The following is a 25632-nucleotide window of genomic DNA, read 5'->3' as shown; positions in this document are numbered from 1 at the left end:
GCCCGGGCCGCCGCCCCGCAGGGGGCAGGAGGAGGAGGAGGAGGAGGAGGAGGGAGAGAAGCGGGAGCCGTGGCCATGGTGCTGCCGCTGGCGCGCCGCGGGTTCCTGGCGGGCCGCCGGGGGCTCCCCCGTCCCGCCGCCGCTCCGCACGGTGACCGCCGCCTCTCCCCGCCTCTCCCCACAGCTCCGGCGGCGCGGCCCTGCTCGGGCGGGAACGGGCCCGGGGCGATGCTGCGGCACCTGGCGCGGAAGCTGCGGGCCAGCGGGCCGGTGACGGTGGCCGAGTACATGCGGGAGGCGCTCACCAACCCCGGGCAGGTGCGGCGGGCCCGGGCCGGGCGGGGCTGTGCCTCGGGCCCCGCTCGCCGCTCACCCCGGCCCTGTGCCGCTCCCCCCCCCAGGGCTACTACACGCGCCGCGGCGGCGTCGGAGAGAGCGGGGACTTCATCACCTCGCCTGAAATCAGCCAGGTCTTCGGAGAGGTAACGCAGTTCCTCCCCTCTTAAGTTATTTTACCTTAACCACGCGGGCCTGCCTGGAATCCTGGTAGACAACAAACCACCCATAAGCCAGCATTGTGTCCTTGTGGCCAAGAAGGCCAATGGAATCCTGGGGTGCATTAGGAGGGGCATTGCCAGCGGGTCAAGGGAGGTGATCCTGCCCCTCTGCCCAGCCCTGCTGAGGCACATCTGCAGTGCTGTGTCCAGTTCTGGGCTCCTCAGGACAAGAGACATGGAGCTCCTGCAGTGGCTCCAGTGGAGGGGAACAAGGATGATTGAGGCACTGGAGCATCTCTCTGCTGAGGAAAGGCTGAGGGAGCTGGGCCTGTTCAGCCTCAAGAAGAGGCACTGAGAGGGGACCCCATCCATGTCTGTGAGTGTCTGCAGGGAGGTGCCAAGGGGATGGAGCCAGGCTCTGCTCAGTGGTGCTGAGCAATGGGACAGGAGGCAACGGGCAGAAACTGATGCACAGCAAGTTCCACCTGAACATGAGGAAGAACTTGACTGAGCACTGGCACTCGGATTGACCAGAGAGGTTGTGGAGTTTCTCTCACTGGAGACATTCAGGAACCATCTGGACACAATCCTGTGCTGCGTGCTCTGGGATGATCCTGCTTGAGCACAGGCCATACTCCACATGGCCCAGTGTGGTCCTTTCCAATTTCCATCCCAACTGATTTCCACACCAGTGTTCAGATACCTTTTCAGTGTCAAAATACTGGAGTAGCAATGATAAGGTTCAGGTTATTTCCCAAAAGAAAAATTGGTTCTGATGGAGGAAGGGGGTTTTGTTTTTCTGAAAGTCCTTTGTCTGAAACACCATCTGTGCTTAGTAACACTTTCCTTTTATACAGAACTTGCTTATAAATAAAAAGAGTTATGGCAATTTTCCAGTGTGAAAACTCCCCTCACAAATAATCTCCAGAGTCTGGTCGGGCTCACTCTGGTTTGTGTATCATTTCCAGAAGTGAAGAGTGGCTAAATCCTGTTCTCAGTGGCACTTTGGTAAATGCATTGTCAGGAAGAACAGTTGTCCAAAGGCACCTGGGCAGTGACCTGCATTTGAGCCTTAAGTGAAAGTTCTTGTTCCAGCCAGAACAGACTCCCCACATTTACTGATGGAGAGTTGCTTTTGCTGGGCTGAAGCAATCAGCAATCAGCAATCAATGAGCAGTTTTAATACTTAAAGACAAGAATACAAAGTTATGTATCATAATTCTTCTTGGCTTTAAAATACTGAGACAGAATGTTGCCATGTTATCTTAGTTATCATCAGACAAAAGGCAGGTATGATGTTCCATAGGTGCTGAAGTCATTACTGTTAACCCTGTGTGTTGTTTCTTGTGCCAGTTAATAGGAATCTGGTACATTAGTGAATGGATGGCCATGGGCAAACCAAACACCTTCCAGCTGGTGGAGCTGGGCCCAGGGAGGGGCACCCTCACGGAGGATATACTGCGGGTAGGTGAAAACTATTCCTGTTCTTTGTGTCTGGCTGTATTCCATAGCTACAGGGAAATCTGAAGGGAAGCTGTTTTGCTGTCAGGGTTTACCCTTCCCTAGCAGCCAGGTCACTTCAGTCAGGTTGGCAGCTCAGACTCCCATTAGAACAGATGAGTTTCTGGGAGCAGGGGAGAAGCAGAACGGGCCCAGCGTGTGCACACTGTATGGACACACCTGTGACCTTCCAAAAACCACTGGATAGAAGGGGAGGGCAGGAATATTCCATGGTATTTCTGTGTAGGGAAACATTATCCAAACTGAAAACCATCTAGGAAGGTGTTGCTATGTATAACTGGGATGGAGACCTTAGTGCAAGGAACAGAACAGGAGAGTGCAGTAACACAGAATAAAATTGTGTTAATTCCTTTGGGCATTTTAGGGCTTAATCTCTTTGTGTTCAGCCACACCTGCATGGCTGTCTTAATTAAAATACTGCTGATGCATAAACAGATTGCTAATGAGATTTAGCACCACATAAGAACTTTTATTTTATTTCCATATGTTAATAAAAATAGTGAAAAGTGGGATATCAAACACTTGTTTAAGGTGGCAGGGAAAACTGAAACATTTCTCTCCTAATGCTACATGTCTAAGACCTTCTACAGGTCTTGGAGGAGCTGCTACTACTCTTCCAAATTAGCATTTCATGTTGTTGTCCTTACAGCCCTGTAATGTGTAGCCAACTTTTTTTTAAGTGTAGCAGCTTTTATTAAGATTTATTAAGAAAACACTTCCTACTGAAGGAGGAAAATGCAGTCTCTCTCACTGAGATTGTTTTGTTAGTGAAAGCCAACCAAAGTCTTTTATCTTGAATAATTAATAGTGAATAGTAAATAGTGAGAAGTTAAACCTTTAATGTACACAGCAGAAGACTGCACCTAATAGAATTCATCTGCCTTTATAGGTCTTCAAGCAGCTCGCCTCTGTTCTTAGTAACTGTGATGTCTCTGTTCACCTGGTAGAAGTGAGCCCCAAACTCAGCGAGATCCAAGCAGAGGTGCTGACAGGAGGGAAAGTGCAGCCAAACCCTGAGGAGGAGTTGGCTTACATGAAAGGCATCAGCAAGACTGGAATTCCCATTTCTTGGTACAGAGACATTCAAGATGTGCCAGCAGGTAAGGAGCTTGAATGCCTTGTTAAAGGGATGGTGCCCTTCCTTCACTGACAGCTTTTGATAGCAGAGCAAATCTCTGCTGGCCTTCACACGGGACAGAAAAGTAGTTATATACATATTTGTTCTTACTTGTATGAGTCTGAGGCAGGATCTTGGTTCATTTTCATCACTGCTACCTATTCTGTCTACCTTCATTTGGGGGTTCCTACCTAAATTCCTATATTCTGACTTTTTCTTTTCATGGGAAAAAAACGCCAAACCTTTACTGGCTTTGCCTAAATCTCCTTTCACAAGATAGGGATCTAAAATTCATGTACTGGAAGCTAGAGCTAGAAATAGTATCTTTAATGTGTACAAGCTGGAAGTAATTATAATTTTTTCACAACCACATTAAAGTGCTTAATTCATTAAAAATCATTAAAATATTTTAAACTGGAAGCAGTAATAATTTAATGCATCTTTTTTTTACCTTCCCACAGGTTACAGCTTTTACCTAGCACATGAGTTCTTTGATGCCCTGCCAATACATAAGTTTCAGGTATAGCAAGATGATTATTGTAATTGTGACCATCTGCTTAAATAACTTTTCTCTTTGAGGAAGAACAGAAATAAGGCACCAAACTAGACACATGCCCTGTCTCTGGTGATGAAATAATTCTAACTGAATTTGGACAAATAAGGCTTAATTCAGGTGATAATTGTAAAATTAATAATTATTCTTGAATGGAGAAACTTGAAGAAAGCTAAGGATTTCTTTCTGTTGAGATAAGTCTCAAGGTTTTCAGGTTTTTTTATTTCTTATGCTACATTAATGCAGCTTTTAATGTTTTAAAACATGGTTTTCTGTAATACTACTAAAAAGGACTGAAGGGCTTTCATTTGATAAGTAATGACAGCAAGATAGAGGCTAGTTATGATTCAGAAGTAGCTAATTTTTGAAAACCATCAGTAGAATGAAATCTTTTGATAAGTTAAATGTTGCACTGTCAATAGAAGAGGCAGCATCTTTCTTCAGAGCATCATTCATTCCTGTTAAGTATAATTAAACCTGTATTTTTTGGCTCTGCAGATGAGACTGCACCACAAGCTTTTCCTAAGGCAGTTAATGGAATTAAATAGGAATGAGTAATAGTTGTTAATAATGTATTGTTCTTAAAACCATTGTGAAAAAGTGTGACATATTAGTTCAGTCAAACGCCCAAGACAGTGTGGTCCCTGTTGGAGTGTAATGTGAGTGCTTTGGGCTCGTTGGACAGCGAACGGAGAAGGGCTGGCGTGAGGTCTTGGTTGACATTGATCCAGAAGTTCCCGACCAGCTGCGCTTTGTCCTGTCACCATCCAGGACCCCTGCCACACAAAACTTCATTCAGGTGAGGTTATGCTTACCAGAGCTCATCCTTACACCTTTATTGACTCTTTCAAGTACATTTAGTGCTTCTCAGTTACTCTGACAGCAAGAGGAGGGCTCTCAGTCTATACATGAATAGAGCTTTAAAATTTCCACAAGCATTTAGCTTTGTATGCTGTGAAACTACAGCACAGAAATTACCACATGTATCAAAACTTTGCAAAATAGGAGCCTGAACACACAAAATGTCTCAGAGAGCAACCTGAGGGAGCAAGTGGCAGGCAGAGTTCTGCACTGTGTGTGCAGCATTATTACCATCTCGAGAGTGGCCCTGCCCCAGCCAGGCTCTGAGCCTGCTGCAGGGTACTCAGGGCAGCTGCTTGTTCTGTGCCAGGCTGACCTTTAATGGGAAGTGGCTGTGGTTTCTTCCCGAAGTACACTGGATACTCAAAGCTACAAAATTAAGTATTGGAGATTAAACAGAGCTACAAAGTCTCACACAGGAAAGGTGTGCACAGCTGAAGACCTATTTACCTTAAGTACCACAGTAAGGAAGTTTCACCTGATACAGACACTCCTGGTAGAAAAATTTCCATTTGACTGCAGGTTATTGAAGAGATGACTGAAATCCAGCACTCAGAAAATACTAATTGAGAATGAGTGATAGCAAAAACTAGCAAGGTAGCCTAGAATGCAACTGTGTCCCAGCAAAGCAACAGCCCCAAGACACCAAGTGTGAGGGATACCTGCCTTGTGCTTGTCTGCTAATACAGGTGTTCTGGTCTTTGAACTCTGCACTAGCCAGAAGAAACCAGAGACCACGTGGAAGTGTGTCCTGAGGCTGGTGTCATTGTGCAGAGACTCGCCTCTCGGATAGAGAAGGATGGTGGGGCTGCTCTGGTTGCGGATTACGGCCACAATGGAACCAAAACTGACACTTTCCGGGTAAGGCATTGGCCCTGTAGCAATGAGCCAAAGCATTCTGTTACCTTTGATCATTAGGTTCTTGTAAGATAAAGTTCATAGGTGGGCTTAATAGCAAAAACTGCATAAAACTGAGTAATTTCTATTTAATCAGTACCCAGAAGGATTTCTCTCAGATGGAAAGGGTGATCTGAGCTCTTGCTACGTTCATCTCCAATTTTCCATGTATCATTTGCTATTGTCACCCCTCAAAGGCACAGCCTAATTTTTGCTGGCCCCGGCTATGATGGTTGGACAACAGCTGAGTGTAATCTTCCAATTTCATTTTCAGGGTTTCCGGAATCACAAACTTCACGATGTGCTGAGTGCTCCAGGCACAGCAGACCTGACAGCAGATGTTGATTTCAGCTACCTTCGAAAGATGGCACAGGGAAAAACAGCTACGTTAGGCCCCATAAAACAGAGGGAGTTTTTAAAGAACATGGGCATTGACCTCCGACTGCAGGTACCAGAGTGCTCACAGCTACAGAACTCTCTCAGTCCACAGGCAATACTCCTCTTAAGGAGCTTTAGTAAAAACATCTGCTTTTAAAATGAAGTTGTTCAAAATTACATGTAGGTATGAGATCAGAAAGTTGCTTCTGCTAGATGTAAGTTACTTCCGATCTGTGAAAGTAAACTGATCCTATTATATTTAGGAGCATGTAATGCAAAACTTCCATTAATGTATGGGCTGTGGACCACCACCAGTGATCTCACCAGTTCTACCAACCATCACAGCACTATTAAATTAAAAGGATGCAAGAAGGGATTGTGTATGTATGTAGGGATTTATAGGAACACAGGAAGGGCTCTAACCTGCTTTTTTTTTCTGTTCCAGGTGCTCTTGCAGAATTCAGGTGACACAGCAACGCGTGAGCAGTTACTTCACAGCTATGACATGCTGATGAATCCTGAGAAGATGGGGGACTGTTTTAATTTTTTTGCCCTGCTGCCTCACCACAGACTTGTACATCCTGACAAGAAAGATAAGCCAGAATCAAAGTCCCCCCTACCACCTGTTGCTGGATTTAATGAACTGTCACTAAAGTAATTTCAAATACTATCACAAAATGTGTGATGGCTGTTTCAGAATAAGTGTGGTGCAGCACACCAAACCTCTTGACTGACCTACTCAAAGCAGTATAAGTGGAAATAAAACACTGCACATACAGAAACCAGCACACACAGAGCAGAGAATGAACAGTGGTTTGGGGGTCTTATGGTAGAAATGAGTGAAATATTTACAAGTGGAATCAAAACTTGTCAGTAACAAACAGATGCACTGAGGAGTATTCAGACTTTGGTATGTGAATAAAATCAAGATGCCTTGACATTTTTGAGGATATTTTTATAACGAGAATAGAGCCTGGAGGCACATAAAAGGAGTTCCTGCTGGCAGAATTTCCACACCAGGACATACCTAATTACAAATCCACAAACAAGGAAGTATAGAACCATTTACTCCTAAGAACAGCTGATAGGAGAGAGAATTCACGTAAATAAAAAGAACAAGTCTGATAGGGAAATAAATTTTATTTTCAAGCTTACCAGAGGATATTTACAAACAATGGGGTGTATAAAAATATAAAAGTACTTGACAGTGTCATTTTGAGGCTATAAATTTTACATGAGCTTTTTTCTAGCATCACCATAGCACTATTGCTTGAATGAATGCAACTTAATTCATCTAGGGATAAGGGTATTAAACACTGTAACCTACTGCTGCCAAAGTCTGCAGTAAAGGTAGAAAAAAGGGAATAAAAAACTCAGCTATTTTTACTACTCTAGGAATTTTACTCATAATGTAAGTCTGATTTTTTTGGTTTCTTGACTACTTGCTGCTTGTGGCTTCTGTTGTCTGGCCCCATAAGTCTGCATATGATCAGGCAATCTCCTCCAAAGGCCAACAGCATTATTTTTATTTTAATACAACTTGAGGAATAAATAGGTCATACAATATTTTGAAGCAGAGCAGACTTCATGGGGAGAGACAAAAGCCAGCCTTCCACTTCATTATTGTCCCCTCCTTCCTCTATTCCTGTTGTGCTTTTTCAAGTGACTGAGCTGCTTTATTTCCTCCCTTAAAACAACGCAAACAACAAACCCACAGGTAAACCTAAAGTGACAGCTCAGGTAAAAAATCTGAAGTTTAAAACCAAACTGCATCTACATTACTACAGTTAGGATGGAATATAGCAATGGCTTCACTAAAATTTGGTCACTTGAGCACTTGGAAGTTGAAAAACAGCACTGCTTTCCTTGCCAAGAGCAGGCAAATACCAAACTACCAATGTCAGAGGTGATTGCTCTGCTTCCAGAGATGAAAAGCAGTGCCTCTGAACAATCAGTCCTGAAACCCTCCCTAAACAGGGTTAAGAATCCAGAGCTCAGCCTCTGCCAACACAGACACCTATAAAGTGCAGGGGCAGATAGATAAAGAGCAGTGGGGAAAAAAAAAAAAATAAAATAAAAAAAAGTGAGTTAAAGACCCAAACCTACCTGTGGCCACATCCTTCTGCAGCTGCCACTGACCACTGCCAGGTCACTGCTACTGCAAGCAGCTGCCAGCTCTGAACTAACCATGTAACAAGTATATCTAACAACTTAATCTGCTCACCTGTTTCCTTACCTGAATAACAACAGTAGAAAAAAAATATTTATCTACACACAAACAAAAAAAGAAAGGTCTTTGTAGGAGAGAGGAGATACCCCAAAGCCTCTCACTGCCTTTGCAGTTCAAGCATGTATCAGTCAGTATTTTAGAAATATTTCCAACTAAGCTTCAGTTAAGCAGCTTGGCACATCAGGAATGCATACAGCCATCCAGCACCCTCCAGCAGCACAACACTTATCCCACAAAAAAAAAAAGATTTCACTCTTTTTGTTTTTTAGAATAAGACCGAAAAGCCCTCTTCCATTTGCATTTTGAAATACCATTAACTTGAACTGTCCAAGAGAATCATTTCCAAAGAACACTGTTGTTTCCTCTCTATTGTGCCACAAGTCCAATTAGTTAGAATCCTTCAACTGACACACACACAGAAGAAACTGAGTTAGGAGTTGCTTTTGGACTCTTCATTCAGCTCAAACAGTTCTGAGCACAGTAAAGAGGATGGGAGGGGCTGCAGGTTAAGGTGGGAAGGCAAAGTCCTTTCTCCTACAATCCAGCTGCCCTGGCAGAAGCAACAGGTGATGTGGTATCCACTGTTACTTCTAGGTTTTGAGCAGAGTTAACATAACAAGCTAACAGGCTACAAACTACTCCTGATGTAAGTCCAGGGAACCTTAAAAAATTAGAAAAATATTAGAAAAATTTAAAAATCTTATTACTCAAAACAACAGAAGAAAGCTGCATGTATTTTTCCCTATTTTTCCACATCCTTCTGGTCTTCCAGAGTGAAAGGACATGCTACATCAAGTCCTGTGTGCTCTCTGTGCATTACTTGTGGAGTTTTAAGGCAAAATGCCTTTGGTGTGTATCAACAACGTGCCAGCCTTGCACAGCAGCACACTGTTGTGGCTTATTGCTTTTTTTAACAGAAAAAATAAAAGCCTAGCACAGCTTTGATTGTCATCTCTTTAGACTGTCAGCCAGCATTTCAAGAGGAATGTAAGAAGTTATGGGGTTTTCTTTTTTTTTTCTTTGTTGCTATGTGTAAAAAGTTCAATTAGGGCCAAGACACACGTATTTAACTGTCTAAAAAGCAGCAAATTATTCCTTCATCTCTGAAACTGTATTCAGCTAAACCACCATGTTTTGCTTTAGCCAAGGTTATTCTGTACTGATTCCTTCATAGAGTCTTTTCACCATCCACAGTTTGAGAAATGGGAGATGTATCTAAGTAACAGAAAACAGTCCTCTATGGCCTAGTAAATAGGGATTAGAAAACTATTACAAAACTCTTACTGCGTAGGCTATGAAAAAAAAACAAAAACCCTTGAAAAACACAAACCGTTCAGTCTGTACACACTACACCTCAGTCATGGCTTTGTAGCCACCCAGCTCAGTGAAATGTTCCCCAACAGGGCTTTGTATCCCATTGTGCAGAAACTACTCAGAGTTTAAGTCAGGGATGGAGAAAAGCTTGCCAGACGACAGTCTATTCCCATGGCAATGCAGGATCCTCTGGGGCTTCTATGTGTACAGCATTTGGAAAGAGCAATAGCTGTTCCAAAACTTATCTTCAGTTCCTGCCTGGAGTATCCTTCTTTGCTGCAATTTAGCATGATGAACAAATCAAGGGTCTTCCTCCATGTCATCTGGATTAGGAGCCATAATGAAGTGCTGGGGGTACTCGAGGTTGTGCTCATAAGCGTGTTCTTTCCAGCGTGCATCGTCGCTCTCGTGGGTAATGTAACGCTCTCCAATGCGGGTTTCAAATTCTCTGAGGTCAAGCCAAGTTTGATAATCCTAAGGAGTAAAAGAGATTTAAGGACACAGTTTAAAGAAACAGCAACATTACATTCCTACAGATAAATTCTGCAGTTTGTGTCCATTTTTAGTGTAAACAGCCACAAGATAGAACCAACAAGATCTGATGAAAAAACAGAACACCACAAAAAAAACGCCACAAAACCAAAAAAAGCCCCAAAACCAAACATCCTCTCACAAGATGCCCCAACACTGTCCACAAAGAATACTTCAAAATTAAATGAGCTAGTATCTAAGGCTGTCACAGCAGCAGATAAACTCAGTTCCAAACAAATCTGTTCTAAACCAACTACAAGTTACGGCACACACCAGGCTGTGTGTCCACTTCTGCACTGAACAAACAATGTTTGTATCCATGCTGATTTCACAGGGCTCCATGCATTTACCACTGCCCAAAGTCAGGGGGAAAGCCAGAAGAGTAAACCCATGCGGTTGTCAGACAGAAAGGAAAAGGTGGGAAAGACAGTAAGACAAATTTCCCTTGAGGAAAGGAGCTATTCACAAACGGTCAGAACCCTGGAGCACACCAAATGCAAAGCTAAAACCAGAAATACTCAAGCCTTTGTGAATGCCTGTTAACAGAATGTGACACTTGCAGTTTTCATAAGCCTCTGAAGGATTTCAGCCAAAAAAATTGTTCACTCATTTTAAACATAGTGAAAAAGGCAAATGGTTTTACCTGTAACCATGGGTGACTAAGGGATTTGTCAACACTGAAACGTTTTCTCATCTTCACTTGAAGCAAATTGTTTATCAAATCAATGGCTGGCAAAGAAGAACAAAAATTATACCATTTAAATATTAATCACCTCTCTCATTATTCACATGCTGCAGTAGAAATTAATTTTTTATGTGTGAGTGTATCCTCCAATGAACTCCTTTAAATTTAACCAAGCTCTTGAATTTTATATTTAGCTTTGCTTATGTTAAATGAGGCTACGAAATAGGGATGGGGTACGTTCCCCCTACTTTTGATGGAAATACTAAAAGCTTTACTATGCTATTGGTTAATCTTTTTCCGCTACTAATTTTAGTGATTTTCAGATACACTATCGTGTGTGCCCTTCCACATCTACCTGTGTATTAATCAAGCATTAACCAAACAAGGTAACATGGTAACAACATATAACCAAAGCTGGCACTGGAGAGCTCTAGAGAACAGCTTTGTAAATCTTTAGGGTGCTCAGACCTTACACTTAAATCCGTACTTCCCAATGCACAAACTAAAATTCTAGATTCAACTTTGAACCGTTTCTGTGATTATAGTTCAGATAAAATATGCCAGCACTCAGCAAATACCCACACATAAATTAACTTTCCTTTGGGACTCTTGGGAAGTGTCAGATCACTCATCTCACTCATCGTGCATGAAATTCATGTTTCTTGCTAAATCTCCTGACCCCCCTGCCCTGAATATAATCTAAAGCATTATATTTCACAATTTGTCTTTCACAAATACATTCACCTCATATTTATCCTCTTCAGCATAGTCTACTAAACTCAAACTATCAATAATTTTCACACTCCTTCCTAAATGTACCTTTTGAATGCGTTACCCACACACAAAAACATTCTAATAGATAAAATTAATTTCTTTACCTTCACTAGAAATTTCCTTCCAAGGATTTGGTGGGTACATAAACGCTGCGTTTTGAATCTGATCATTGATATCCTCATCTTCATTAAATGGGAATGTACCACTGAGGCTCACGTAGACAATAACTCCCACTGACCACATGTCCAGGGAGCGGTTGTAGCCTTTGCTCCTGAGCACTTCGGGGGCCAGGTAGGCAGGAGTGCCCACCACGGAGCGCCGGAACGACTTCTCACCAATGATGCGGGCAAAGCCAAAGTCACACAGCTTCACCTGCAAAAGCAGCACATTTTAAACTGAGAAATCTCTGCCTGACTTCACAGCCTTTCTGACATCACTTAAACATTGTATGTATGCAAACAGACACAAAACCCCATGGAAATGAGTCCACTAAGGTTTTAGATTGCTGAACTGGTCCTGCGCACTCAGGTCTGGGGCAGTTTGTGTATTGTGTGGCCACAAGTGCACAAACAAGGAAAAAATAGCTTGATTCCAAACCCAGCTCATTTTCAGAGTCATATCCTCACTCTTGAAATGTACAGAATCAAAGTTAAAAATGCACATGAATCCCAGCCAAATCACATTCCAGAAGCTGGAGGCTTCGGCTACACGGAAATCAAACAATGAGTTTTAGCTTGAACTCAGACCCAGCCAGCTCTAGACAGAACATCCCAGTAAAAAGCATTAACAGCTGGCACATGCAACAATCCTCAAATCTTTATGATCCTGCAACAGTTCCTTAACTTGAACACAGCAGGCACTTGTGGAGATAAAAGGATCCAGATTAAGTCCAACATATAACCACAACTCAATAAGCCCTCCTCAGAGTGTAAGAAAGAGCAACACACTAAAGGCACTTAATGAGACAAGGGAAAAAGAAACAATAACTACAATATATGCAGTTCAAGTAATTCTAGAAGTCAGTTGAAAATCCAACAAGAAGTCGCTTTTCAAGCAGTAATGTCAATATTGCTTTAAAAAACCCTCAATGAATAGTAATGAAAAGTATTGCTTAATCTTCACTCACTTGAGGGAATGGTTCTGCTGATGCTAGTAGTACATTTTCTGGTTTTAAATCACAGTGCACAATATTCTTGAAGTGTAAATTCCTCAAAGCAACAAGTATCTACAAAAGAAAAGAACACTTTCAGAACATATTCAAGCAGATCACAAGTGTCAAAAGACACAGACACTAACCAATACAGCAATTTTATCAACACAGTCCTCAAGAACTAACCCATACATACTGTGCAAGTACTTTTTTTCCAGGCTACCAAGACTTGAAAACAAGCGGATTTACTTTCCCCAACCTTTTTCCCCCCCACCCTCCTCTGTCTTTTTGAATGCTTACTGTTTTGATATTCATCTTTAGATGTCCATAATGTTATGTTTTGGGAAAGAAGGGCCAAAAAAATTAACATAATTAACATTCAAAGCTCTTTTCTTGTTTATTCAACTTTCATTAGATGTGTCGTTCTCTATGCTCTCTTTTAATGTCTCTTTTAATTAACAATACAGAAAACCCCTTCTCCAAATTCTCATCTTATAAACATGGAACCCAAATCAAGCTTTTCCTCTCAAAGTAGAGGAACTGACTGCTCACCTGAGTGACCATGAACTTTGTTATTCGTTCTGGAAGTCGACTTTTCTCACTGGAAAGAATCATCTCTAGCATATCCCCATGCAGCTTTTCCATCACAACAAAGACCCGTTCTGGGGTTTCAAACATACATTCCAGGTTCACAATCCCAGGGTGGTGCAAATTCTAAAACAAAGTAGCATAGGTACATCAATTAAAATAAAACAGTATGAAATATCCTGAATTACACAGAAATGCCGACCACAAATCAAAAGAAGTTAAATAGGTACAGGTGAAAAAAATGTATCTGAGGAAAGAAACTAGCTCAAAACAAATGTCAATCCATGAAACATGCCAACTACTAAGGATAACTTGTTTAATACAAATTAGTTGTAATGACTAATTTTACAGTTGATGCATGATGTTCTGTACTCAAGTAACTGAGCATAAGAATAATACTCAAAGATTGAGGAGCCAGCAGTGAAAAACAGCAGAAAATAATACTGAGGGAGGCAACATGGAGCCAAAGTACATGGCTTCAGTGGGATCCCCTGCAGCAGGGTAGATACCACCCCCAAGTTATCTACTCTACCAAGAACTCAGGAGTTCCTGCTTTTATAAGATTACCTCTTCCAAAAGTACTCAGAAATCACAGATGTAAATTTAAAAATCAATTCAGAACACTTACACTTCAATACAAAATCTCATAATAATCTATTTAAGACAAAACTCCAACATGATCCCAAAACACTTTTATACCTGGAGAATGGCTACTTCATTACGAAGCTGACTTTCCTGTTTAGTTGGAAACCTCATCTTGTCAATGACTTTGATAGCCACATCTCTTCCAGTCTTCCTATGTTTTCCTAAACAAAAAGTCAGTGTCAGCCATCAAGAGGTAGAAGCAATTCATAGCTGTAAAACATTACAGCAGAAATTCCTTTTTGGGGAAACCAGTATATTCTGTCAAGTGTACAACATTACCATATTTATATTTAGAACTGCAAATGGTGTATGAGTAAAAGAAGTGATCAGCCTCCACAGGAATTCCGTAGTTTTAAACTTAAACCAGTTACCACTCTGCTGTCAGGTACACACACACTGACATTAGATGTATTGGGTGAAGTTTTCGCTTGTGCAAGGGACCTGCACATGAGCAAGTAACTACTCCACAAAACACTGTCCTTCCAGTAAAAACAACAACAATTCAAGGCCAAAATGAAGACAGACCTACAAACCCACTCCAGTGGTTTCATGAGTTCCTGGGCTGCACGTGCACAGGAAATTACACACCTAATACTCTATGGGAACACGAGAGTGCCCCAAAGAACAGCAATACAATGAACACCCAGGGCAGTCTGCTGTGATCAAAAAGCTCTAAAAGGTTGTGGTAAGAAAAGGTGGTGAGAAAAGCACCATGCTGACAGCAGCACATATCCCTCACTGCAACCTGCCTCAGCTACATGAGAAGCATTCTGCAACCCACAGGGAGGCTGTGTCCAGGGCTAAGTGAGGAGCTGTTAATGCTTCCCCAGCTTCTCCACAGCTGCTGAACTGGTCTCTTTCAGTCACATCAGAGAGGTTAATGGGATCACACACTGCAAGACCCTGGAAATCGGAGACATTTAACATACACTACGACAGAACAGTAAGTCTTCACCAAAGTGTCATTATGCACACGGTGAAGGGTTTGAAGCCATTTTAGGAGAAGGGATGACACACACGGCTACAGTGCAAGTGGCACAGAAGGTTCTATCAGCACTGCTGTGGGGAGCCCAGCTACAGGTCAGCAGCCAGCCTTCCCTGCTGCTCCCTGGTCTGCACTGGTGCCAGGGCTTAGGCAGGGCACAGGAACTGCTCCACCAAGCAACCATTGCACCTGCCTTTAACATCATCATGAATTAAGGGCTTATCTTCACCAGATGAAGGAAATTACACTGAAATGTAGCACAAATACAATCAATTACAAACTAGATGCAAAACACAGAAGGAAAATGCTAGATTGCTAAAGAATGTAAAGCAAACCAATCCATCTAAAAAAACACCTAACTACACAAGCTAGACTACAGCTAAAAACTGCCCATGAAGAGTAACAGAAAAGCAGCTGGAAAATTCCTTTTGTTAAACAAAACACAACCAGCCAGTTTTCAGTGCAAGTTTTACATCAGTAAGAAAATGTCAAGAGTAGTTTTTTCTGTCTCCCTTTTTCAGATCTTTCAAACTAATCAAAATAGGAAAAGCAGAGGGAAACTCTTCTCACTGATGCAGGAGTTAAGTAACTATATCCTCTAAGTTTTGATTTGCAGTTTTGGAAATGTTTGTAAAAAAAAGAGGACACAAAAAACACAACAAAAAGATAAACCCAATCCAAATCCCATAACAACGAAAGCAACTTAATTTTTCCATTAATTGTTATCATTATTTCAGTATGACTACACAGGGGCAGATAAGCCAATACAAGAAGTTATTAGATCTAGTCTCCCCAAATACCAGCAACAATTAAGCAAGTGTGTAGAGCCAGCAAAATCATAATCTTTTATACTGTCTTTTCATAATCTTTCAGATTGTGATTTTATATTAAGAAGTAAGCATATCCTATATATTTTAAGTCCTCATCAGATAAAAAAAAAAAATTAATGAAAACTTTTTAGAAGTGTTTATTACACTGACAAGCCCTTGTAAGCATTGAATCATGCAAAATACCAAGCTGAGATTTATCTACAAGACAATTTTGGGAAAAAAATCCAATCATTAAAATAAGTGTCTGCATTTGTTAATTTCTATTCATAAGAGAGGGAGGACATTTTGATTCACACAACGCTTTAAGAAATATAGAGGGGGCAAAAAACCCTGACCTCTTTCAAGAGTGATGTAAAACCAGACCAAACTCTATTTCCACCAAGCAGTTTAGAAGTAATAAGTATCTAACTACACAATTGGCACACAGAAAAATCATAGCCACACTACTTCCTGATTAGAAAGAAAACGTGACAGAAGCAGAAAGATTACCACTTGTAAATCATTACTTATGATTTTTTCTTTCTTTCCAGATTTATGGTCTGTGGTTTTCTCAACACTTGAGATATAACACAAGATTAAAAAAAAAAAGAGAGAGAGAGAGATAGAAACAGAGTTCATATGCATTTCTAGTATTTCTTTTTTTTTTTTTTTTTTTTTTTTTTTTGTGATTACATACTAAAAACAAGTTAAATGATGCAACAGGAGGTTTTAAAAACTAGGTGATAATACTAGACTTGAAACCTAGGACAAACACCCTTGGTAAAGAACACGTCTTTCTACTTTACCTACTTTACCCTGCTGACAGAAATTTGTTTGCATCAAATATGTCAGTATGTTTGTATCCATACTGTCAAACCATAAACTATGTGTTTTTCTAATTGCTTTTGGCCACATCTCTCAGCTGTCATTTAAAACAGGTATAACTGACAGCAAATATATGACTTCCACTACTGTAAACAAAATCAACAGTGTTAGAATTTGCAATTTTAAAAAAATCCAAATTGGATTGCTTTGTATTTAACTGCGGTCAAAATTCAATGCACATTCTAAACTGATTAGGATGCCAATGCAAAACTGTAAATGCAAGACTTTAATTGTAAGAAATATTTACATAAAACCGCAGACACACACAAGTAATCCAAACAAAACTTTTAACAAGGATTAGGTTCACCTAGATGTTTTAGTTACAGCTAAGTAAGTATGAAAAGGATAAATTTATCAAGCAGACATTTTACCTTAATAAATGCATAATGGAACATAAAGCAATTTACCTCCATATACTATACCGAACTGACCAGAACCCAGCACTTCATCAGCAAATATTTGGTACACAGAGCTGATATCCTAATGCATGAAAAAAAGAAATCACAAATATCAGGAGTCATTAAAATGTTCAGGACTGCATTAGGTATTACTGGCTAGGCTGTAATTATATTTGACATTAACCAAACTCTTTAAAAGGCACCATCATTACAGTGAATAGAATGGGAAAACACAACAAACTTTTTCTGAGGAGAATCCACTGAGCTGCACCAAAAGCAGAGACATGCATTCATAAAAACTACCAGCCATGGCAGGTAAGTAGGTTATCTCCTGCATATAACATGGACTTTTTAACCTACAGTGCTCTGGTGTTGCTTTCTCATCCTGCTACTAACAATTACTGTGTAATACTCAGATAAACAAATATCACTGTAATACAATGCACATGACTCACCACATTCTCCTGGACCTGGCAATTTGAAACAGAGATGCTTAGAGACAATTCTTCTGCAAAAAAAGAAGATAAAGCCAAGTAAGTAAATAAAAAGGGCAGACTTTTTTTAGAAAGAGTGGAAAAACAAAAATCAACAAACACCCTCTACTGACTTCTAATCCAGTATTGGTGAAGTGATTTTTAGCGTTATTTTCCAGAAACTTCATTCTCTGGAATTCATTAAATAAATAACCCTGGAAGTTTTTCTGGGAATAGTTATCTTTTTTTGTCCTATTCTTGGTTACAAAAGTAGTAGAACAATACAAGTCTGTACACAATAGACAGCTGGAGAACCAAAAGCAATAGCAATTGTATCACAGTTCATTAACTGAATAATGATTTCTGGTAGCAATAAAGAAAAATGCATGCAAGAGGAGCAGGTAGGTCCCTCATAGTCATATGAATGTGGCTTCTTATCTTCTGCAGAACCAAGATATACAGAATTAATGCATAAGAAAAGGAAAAAAAAAATCAAGGGAACCAAGTAACAGAATAACTGATAATTCAAAAAGCAATAAAGCCCACAAGATAGAAAAAAAAATCTTTGTTTCATTGATAAGCTACAGAAGCATATCAATCCTTGGAATATAAGGGCATGTTCACATCCAGGGAGTGTTATTTCCAAGTAGAAGTATCAGATCAGGAATTCTTCAGTCTGCAGCAGACATTGACATGAATTTTTCATTACAGGAATAACACTGATGCACAGGCAAGAAGAGATACACCAAGGAAGGCAAGAAATACCCTCTCTTCTGATTTCTGAGGCCAAAGTAAAGCATCTCAGACTAACAGACATCTACCACTTGGAGTCTCTCTCTCTCTGAAGCCATTCCAGACCCAACTGGAAGTGTTTGTGTGTAACCTGGACCCTGACTTGTCACTGGGGCTGAACTGGATGATCTCCAGAGGTCCCTTCCAACCCTAACAATTCTGTGACGTTATGTTAACTTAAAGAAAAAAAAATTAACTAATCTACAAGATAGATAGAAAACACACTATAGACTTACTAGCACTTTGAAAAGAGCCTTTATCATCCTAAAGAGAATTTTGAGAAAAGAGATTTCTGATTTTTGCCACCTGTGCTTTATCTCAAAGAAGAAATTTATAGAGAGAAGACAGGAACAAATACTAATTCTCAAAGACACCCTGAGTTCCACATCTGAAATATTAACTCTGAGTCTTGCATATGCCTAGTGATTATTAACTATAACCAAGTCAGTACTGAAGTAACTATGCAGAACTCAAGGGAAAACAATAAAGAAGTCAGACCAAAAAATCCCTAAGGTCAACAAAAACTGCTGCAAGGTACATGGAAAATAAACACAGTTTTTCAAAGTGCTTAACAGAACACACTGAACCCTTGTCCAGAGATGACTACAGAATACAAAATAACTCAGAGGTAAAAAGTGAGTTATTCCTTCCAAATAAATCCTTTTTTCTAGTGTCAGAGACGTGCAAGAGTAAGGGCTAAGAAGTAGTCACTTGTAAAGAAATTAGTAATGCCACCATTCAATATGTAATCTACAGCAGGTAAACAGCTTACTTTCTCTCTCATTTGAGCTCAGAATCACTCCACAAAGAAATACTCCACTCAAAACATCAGGCACATGGTTACAGAGGATTCTTAGCCATGGGTCAGACTGGAAGAACATCCTCATTTTTAACTCTCTGGCCACAAGGTGGTATATAATAACAAGATAGTGCCTTGTGGACACTTTGACACTACAAATTCCCTGCTGCTGCAAGTATTTCAAGCACTAGAAATGTCTCCCTCCTTCTTTTGGTCTTTCCATTTAAAGCATGTATTTAAGACATTTTTTAACTAAAATATAATTATCTTAAAGACTCTTGAGATACATTTCATGATTCAGAAGTTGTAGGAAGAAGAGGGAAGAACAGATTTTTGTGGCTTTCTGAGAGGTTAAAAACCAACCTGAGTTATCTAAAAATATGTAAATGCCACTCTCTGACTTACAGTAGTTTCTTATACTCCTACAATCCGAAACATACTAAAATGCTTTCCCTCAGCATCTACCACTGCAGTCCTATTCCCTACCAATATCAATGAAATGTTATTATTTAACTATTTGTTTTGGAAAAATCAAGTGTCCAAGTCTGTCAGCAACAGTAAGCCTTAGGTGCTAGAAAACAAAGAGAGTTTTGGTGTGTGTGTGTATACACACACACACACACACACACACATATATATATATACAGGAAACTAAAAATTCCATAACAAAAGTGGCATTTTATGTATGTATAAAGCCAGGTATGAGGTACCATCTCACAGGTATGTTTCTTTACTGTAATTAAATACCAATTCTAGTTCTGGCATTTCATAGTTTACTATTTTAGACCATTACTGCATTTGCAGAAAGTGCCTTTACCTCAGACTACCTTTTACATGTTATTAACTGTTGCTGATGCAGAGTAGACAGATATCAGAGACAGAGAAACTGATCTCAAATCTTCTGCAAAAGAAAATTTTACTGCAAGGAGATTAAAGAGTAGCTGGAATTCAAAAGGAAACTAAAATGTGAAAGCATAAATCTCACTACAGAATGAGAATGAATGTTGTTTCAAGGAATAAGGAGATGTCTTAAAAGAAAGAAAACAATACAGAAGTTTAGTGAAGCCTTGATAATTAATATAATCCTATGCCAGAGGGAAAAAGGGAGGGAAGGTGCATAGAAGGAAGAACAGGGTACTTTTTATAACTACCCACAGCTCAGAAAAAGTTTTTTACATCACTGATGGTATTTACATTGCAACACTAACTTCTTTTATTCTCCTTTGCTACTGACATCTCACAGAATTTAAAAAACATACTTATATATATGTATAATATATATATGTAACATCTAAAAAAATCTAAATTTAGTTCTTTCAAAGTGTATGCATATAATCTGAATGTATTTATTTACATGAGTTATGTGTATTAGAAATATCTAATCTGTGCTCCCTTTTTACATCTGTGTGTGTTCTTAGTGGTCCCACAATAAAACTCTGCATTCATATTGTAAATCTGATTCTTTAGTACTTTCTGCTACAACAGATTAAAGGATTTGCCCACTCTCCACAAAACTGAGGGCGACTTTTTAGAGACTCATAGAAAATGATGCACCTGATTCAGCAGATAATTAACAGACAATATACTTCAGTCTAAATAAGCACTTTTCCCAAAGGAATCACTACCATCAGCAGCTTCAGCATATGATGTAAGTAAGCCTTGTCTGCCTGCTTACTGTGATCTTTTCCTTGTCCTGCAGCAGTGCAAACACTAGGTTGAGGAGTGACTGGCATCAAGGCCTGGCGAATGGCTTTCTCCCAGCCCTGAGCTACGTCAAGTCCAACTCCAGAGGCAGCAAGAACTGGGCTGTGATGAGTGCTGCCATTGTTCTCGCCAACAAAGTACACCATCGTGTCAGTGATGATCTCAAAACAGTAGGGGTTGCTGCCCTGCACCACGTGTGAAAAATCTCGAGGCTGAGTCACCTGGAGAATTTCTGAAAGTGGAATCTCCTGAAGAAAGATATTAAAAATTAAAAAATGAAAACACACATAATATTTTAATATACTAACACTCGTAACTTCAAGCGTTGCAAAGAAACCAAATTAAATATATCAAAAAAACAAAAGGGGAACACCAAGCTTCATAAATAAATTCAAACTGCACATGACCATTGCCCACCCAAGTTCTCTGAATTCCTATATACAAGCCTAGACCGACATTCAGGCCCACCAGAGTTCTTTCTCTATGTACAACTACTGTTTTCTACTCAAGCCACATTTATATTCATCATGAGACACACCCCCACTGCACGGGTAAGTGATGCACAACTAGAGAATGACCATTTTCCCCTTGCAGTTTATACAGCTTAGGCAGAGAAGAGCATGAGGGGGAAAAAGTGGAACAGTAACATTAAGGAGAGGATGCAGTTATACAGGCTAATCAGTAAGCACTGCTTTCTGCATAGGAATCGTTTTGGGTGAAGATTCTCTTTCATACAGACATTAGCAGATATTATCTGTAGACACATATTATCCTTCACCTGGTCAGTTTAAGACCATGGTACAAGAGTATTACAGAAGAGATCTGAAGGAAGATATGGTTTCAAGTTCACACTAGTTGGAGGAGGACATTCCACATCCATGGGAAGGTGCAGGTGCACATCACTTGCAAGAGTAGTGAACAAGGAGGTGAACACCAGGCAGGCATTAGGAGGATAAGAGACAGCAGCTGATTGAGATGAAGAGCAAATAAATGTAAAGGCAAAAACTGTGAATTACTCTAACAGCAAAGACAAACAATCAGATCTAAGCAGCTAAAACAAGGGATGCAAAGGGGCAAGTGAAAGGACTAAAAGCACTGACATAATGGAACAACAAGCAAGGAACATATTTTACCCAGCTGTGTTTTGAATGCACAGGGCAATACAAGTATCAGAGAGGTCTGAGAAGAGACTGCATTGGTCAAGATGGGGATGAAAAGGATCTGGGCAAGTTTAGCTGGGTGCACAGAGAAAAGGCTTGATCTTAGAGATGTTATAAAGGAAGAAGCTGCAAGATTTGGACCCCCACCTAAAGGTATAAAACAAGAAAGGGAAAAGTCCTGTTTACACATTCAAATGCATTTTCTGAATATTCCACCACCAAACACAATCTTACATTGACAATACACTAAGCTTCATTTATACAGACATAAGGCTATACGGTAAATTTCCCTCTAAATCTTGCTTGAAACTTTCAGTTGTACAGTAGGGAGCAATTTAATTTGAGAAACATTGAAATAAAACACATAAGCATGCAAACTTTCAGTCACTACTCAGAGAACACAAAAATCCAAGCCTTCATTCGACTGGTGGCCAAAGGAATTCTCTGGTAATTGTGAGGAAAGCTTAATATGCCAGGTAATTCAGGAGAACAGTACATGCAAAAATGTAAGGAGAGACATACTCAAGGGAATTAGAGCAGGAGCTGCAAGCAACTTCTCAGAGTTAGTCTTGGTCCTTCTCACTTACAGGCTTTGGGCAACAATTAACCTGGTCACAGTTTTGATTCAAAAAGAGATGGGAAAATGCAGATAATACGTAAACTGCTCACAAGTAGATTTCATATCTATAAAGCACTGAATAAATCAACTGAAACATAATTATTACTCATCATTAGTTACCTTGTAATATTTTGTTCCAGATTCATTTTGAAATAGTGTGAGGCATTTGCTGTCCAGTCTCCAGTAATGTCTTTTTCTCTACAAAATTCACAGTACAATTACGTAAGAAATAAAACTCTCACATGGCTTTTGCTATCTCATTATTTAAATAAAAAAACGTTTTACATTATGGTGATAATCATTCAAAACTAATCTACAGTTTAATCTTAGACTACAGAAATGAAAAAATAAACTTTGGGAACAAAGACTTTGTTTTAATTGAAGAAGAAGCTCAAGAATTATTTCCACAAACTAGCATAAATATCACTTACCTTACAGCAAAAGCAGTGGTAACCGGAGTTACCTCACATAGGAAAAAACAGTTACTATACAGGTTTTACTCCAGGTGCATATCCTCACAAAATCTCTATCACTTAACTTTAGTGACAAGTGTGGGAGTCATGCTTTCTTTCTCTATGCCCTCATATCAACATTGCAAGGGTTCAAGCACTGAGTAAGCCTTGTTAAGTCCTTAATTCTTCTGTCAGTACAGTGGCAAAACAGACACATTATGAGATTCAAATGAAAAAAATACTTTGTGGGCAAAGATACCAATAATACCAACTAAATAGCCATTTGGTGGAAGTATCCACCAATAAGAAATAATCTCCCCCATCAAAAAGTAACATGGTTTAACTATTGTATCTAACTCTCTTGTAATTTAAGCAGAAGAATATTCCTCAAAACAAAGAAGCTTTTAGAAAGCTAATATGGCTGTATGAATTTAAGATACTTTGCTTACACCACCCTCACATAGTTAGAAAACCACTTCCATTTTTCTGAGACAAAAATCCAAGGCCTTTACCTCTAACTTAGGATGACAATGTTTGAAATATTATTCTATTATATTTATATTTTATAAACTTAAAAAGCAAAGGTTTTTGGGGTTTTTTGCCATATTTAAGCAGAGCTTAAATACTTCAGTCAAGGAGAAGCCAAATCTACCTATAGGAGTTAGACAAAGAAAAGTAGATCGGAAATGGATTTAACTAAAAGGAAGTCCCAGACAGCACTGGGACAGTGGCTGAAACCAAAAGGGTAAACCCCTCCTTGTGACATATATGCTCTTTATTAAACCATGAATCAGGAAAGACTTTGGAGGAAAGGTGTCCTTTCAAACCACAACAAAAGGAAATAAGAAAAAGGCTGGTAACTTACTCAGGGATTCAAAATCTGGCCCATAACCTACTCTGAGAAAGGATGGGACCAGGGTCAGAAAGAGGAAAGAATGATATAGAAACTTCTCATTTTAAAATCCAGGGAACACAAGAAGCACAGAGATCCTGCTGTTAAAATGAACCTGTCTGGAACTGATAGGAAGCCCAGTTGTTTCAGGAATAGGAAACAGTCTGACTGACATTGCTGAGAATGGAACCGTCAAGGGAAATAGCCGATGTTGTAACACCCAATACGGAAGTCTCCTCCCATTAGGAAGCTCTGTGAGATGGTTTGGCTGGAGGTACCTTACTCTGAGTCAGGATACTCCATGTGACTGGCCTTTTGCAGTTGATGTCATTGAGGCAGCAGCCAGACTGACGGATGAAGAAAATCAAACTAAGCTAAGGTGTTTCATCAGATCACTGTTCTAAGGGGAGGTTAAAAAAAAAAAAGAAAAGTCCATGGAAAAACATACTGGTTGTACTGAAAGTTTAAATTGGAGCTGAATACCAGGTCTGCCCTGAACACTTCTGCTGTAACTACTCACCTTTGTCTGCTACTTGGTCTTAGTTTTTCCAGAGGCAGCTGATGATAATAGTGACTTTTGTGTAGTCTTGGCTGTAGCCTCATCTAAAATATCCTAGATACTTATTCTGGATTGCAATAAATACATCTAGGTATTAGAAAAGTGTGCCTTAAAGAAAAGCTTTTAAGGTAGTTTCACAAAGACCACTTACAGCAGTCAGTTAGCTGACAATCACAAAAAGTGAGAACATTACAGTAATCTGAGCTGCCTATCATTCCTTGACTTGATTTCATAAGAACTTAAATAACTTTGCTTCTCTAAGTCTCCTTCAATCCGATGCCACAGAGATAAAGAATTCAAAAGTATTTCTACCGCCTTCCATGGACAGTCTCAATGTGCCATAATGTTCTCTATGAGATCTGGGAACTTCTTAAATTCATCCTTTGCATCCATCTACCAAAAAAAAAGAGGACTCATTTCCTGCCATCAGACAATACTAAGGAACCCTTCGTTATTCTGCCTTGTCTTCCTCCTCAATACACAAAACCAAGTAGCTTGCCTACTCAGTGAAGAGCTCATTACTGGTAGCACTGGCAACAACCAATAGTCTTTTTAGAGGATGCTTGCACACCTAAGGACATACAGTCAAGGCACAACTCTTAAAGTGAATTGCTAGAGGAATTAAGGGCTCCCACATCCACACATAACTATTTACAAGCACCTAGATCATTAGAATAATACTCTCAACCATTTCAGTACACATAGTATCTTTATGATTTCCACCTTTTCATGTAGTAGAATAGAAAGAGACACAAGTATTTAGTTCAACTACTAAAGAGAAAGAAGACACAAATAAATTATTCCATGTTACCTTCTCAGGAAAGCTGAAAAATACTACATATGCATTTCATTTGAGACAATGTAGAGATGCTTTTCCTTCTTAATTGGCGGAAGGAAAAGTACAGTTCAAACACCATATGAAGAATTTTGAATAAATTACAGTTTCTCCCCTGAACCAGATTTCTTTACAATCAACATCACAGCTAAGTTCTTTCAAATGATACTCTAAATCAGAAATAAAATACACTAGTTTAGAGAAATAACTTAATTTAGTTTAAGAAACTGAAGTAACTGACCAGGTTGTCTCTACTAGTATAGTGGACCATCCATCCTTCTTTCACCATTGTACTGCTCTTCCTCTTTGTGTGTTTGATTGACTGTACAACTCGCATGAGAGGAATATTATTGCTTGTTGAAGGACTAAAAAGAAGATACAACAGTTTAATATATAAAAGTTAAAATACAACAGTACTGCAACTTGTTTTAGGAACAGACACCTTTTCTTCCCATACAGATTTAGTTGATGGATGAATATGATAAGGTATCTGAGCTCCTACTAGGTCTACTAGGGCAAATACTACAGT

The 25632-nt window shown here is 39.7% G+C and overlaps 2 protein-coding genes across 8 annotated transcripts in view; one reads left to right on the top strand and one right to left on the bottom strand.

The window, feature by feature from the left end:
* Window positions 1-214: 214 nt before the first annotated feature.
* Window positions 215-6606, top strand: NDUFAF7 (NADH:ubiquinone oxidoreductase complex assembly factor 7). The gene is made up of 9 exons (XM_083857117.1): window positions 215-318; window positions 402-482; window positions 1851-1961; window positions 2908-3118; window positions 3597-3655; window positions 4374-4487; window positions 5267-5410; window positions 5721-5894; window positions 6270-6606. The coding sequence occupies exons 1-9, from the start codon at window positions 229-231 to the stop codon at window positions 6480-6482; spliced, it is 1197 nt and encodes a 398-aa protein (XP_083713243.1). The 5' UTR covers window positions 215-228; the 3' UTR covers window positions 6483-6606.
* A 340-nt stretch (window positions 6607-6946) lies between these two features.
* The window catches only part of PRKD3 (protein kinase D3), a 44141-nt gene continuing 25455 nt past the window's right edge, over window positions 6947-25632 (bottom strand). For all 7 annotated transcript variants that reach the window (XM_083857112.1, XM_083857113.1, XM_083857114.1 and 4 more), the window contains exons 9-19: window positions 25345-25468; window positions 22486-22563; window positions 20558-20834; window positions 17274-17326; window positions 16828-16900; window positions 13796-13902; window positions 13061-13222; window positions 12485-12583; window positions 11463-11730; window positions 10543-10628; window positions 6947-9842 (exon numbers count right to left, since the gene is read on the bottom strand). In XM_083857112.1, the coding sequence (XP_083713238.1) occupies window positions 9669-9842; window positions 10543-10628; window positions 11463-11730; window positions 12485-12583; window positions 13061-13222; window positions 13796-13902; window positions 16828-16900; window positions 17274-17326; window positions 20558-20834; window positions 22486-22563; window positions 25345-25468 (1501 nt within the window). In that variant the 3' untranslated portion in view covers window positions 6947-9668. The remainder of the gene's footprint in view (window positions 9843-10542; window positions 10629-11462; window positions 11731-12484; window positions 12584-13060; window positions 13223-13795; window positions 13903-16827; window positions 16901-17273; window positions 17327-20557; window positions 20835-22485; window positions 22564-25344; window positions 25469-25632) is intronic.

This window comes from Zosterops lateralis, assembly GCF_965231275.1.
Source record: "Zosterops lateralis genome assembly, chromosome: 3".
NCBI lineage: Eukaryota > Metazoa > Chordata > Aves > Passeriformes > Zosteropidae > Zosterops > Zosterops lateralis.
Note: the sequence above shows the minus strand (reverse complement) of the source record. Positions and strands in the feature narration are given on the sequence as shown.

Coding starts and splice junctions, on each gene's coding strand:
- NDUFAF7 (XM_083857117.1), top strand. CDS start 229: ATGCTGCGGCACCTGGCGCGGAAGCTGCGGGCCAGCGGGCCGGTGACG. Junction 319..401: donor CGCTCACCAACCCCGGGCAG/GTGCGGCGGGCC, acceptor TCCCCCCCCCAG/GGCTACTACACGCGCCGCGG. Junction 483..1,850: donor TCAGCCAGGTCTTCGGAGAG/GTAACGCAGTTC, acceptor TTCTTGTGCCAG/TTAATAGGAATCTGGTACAT.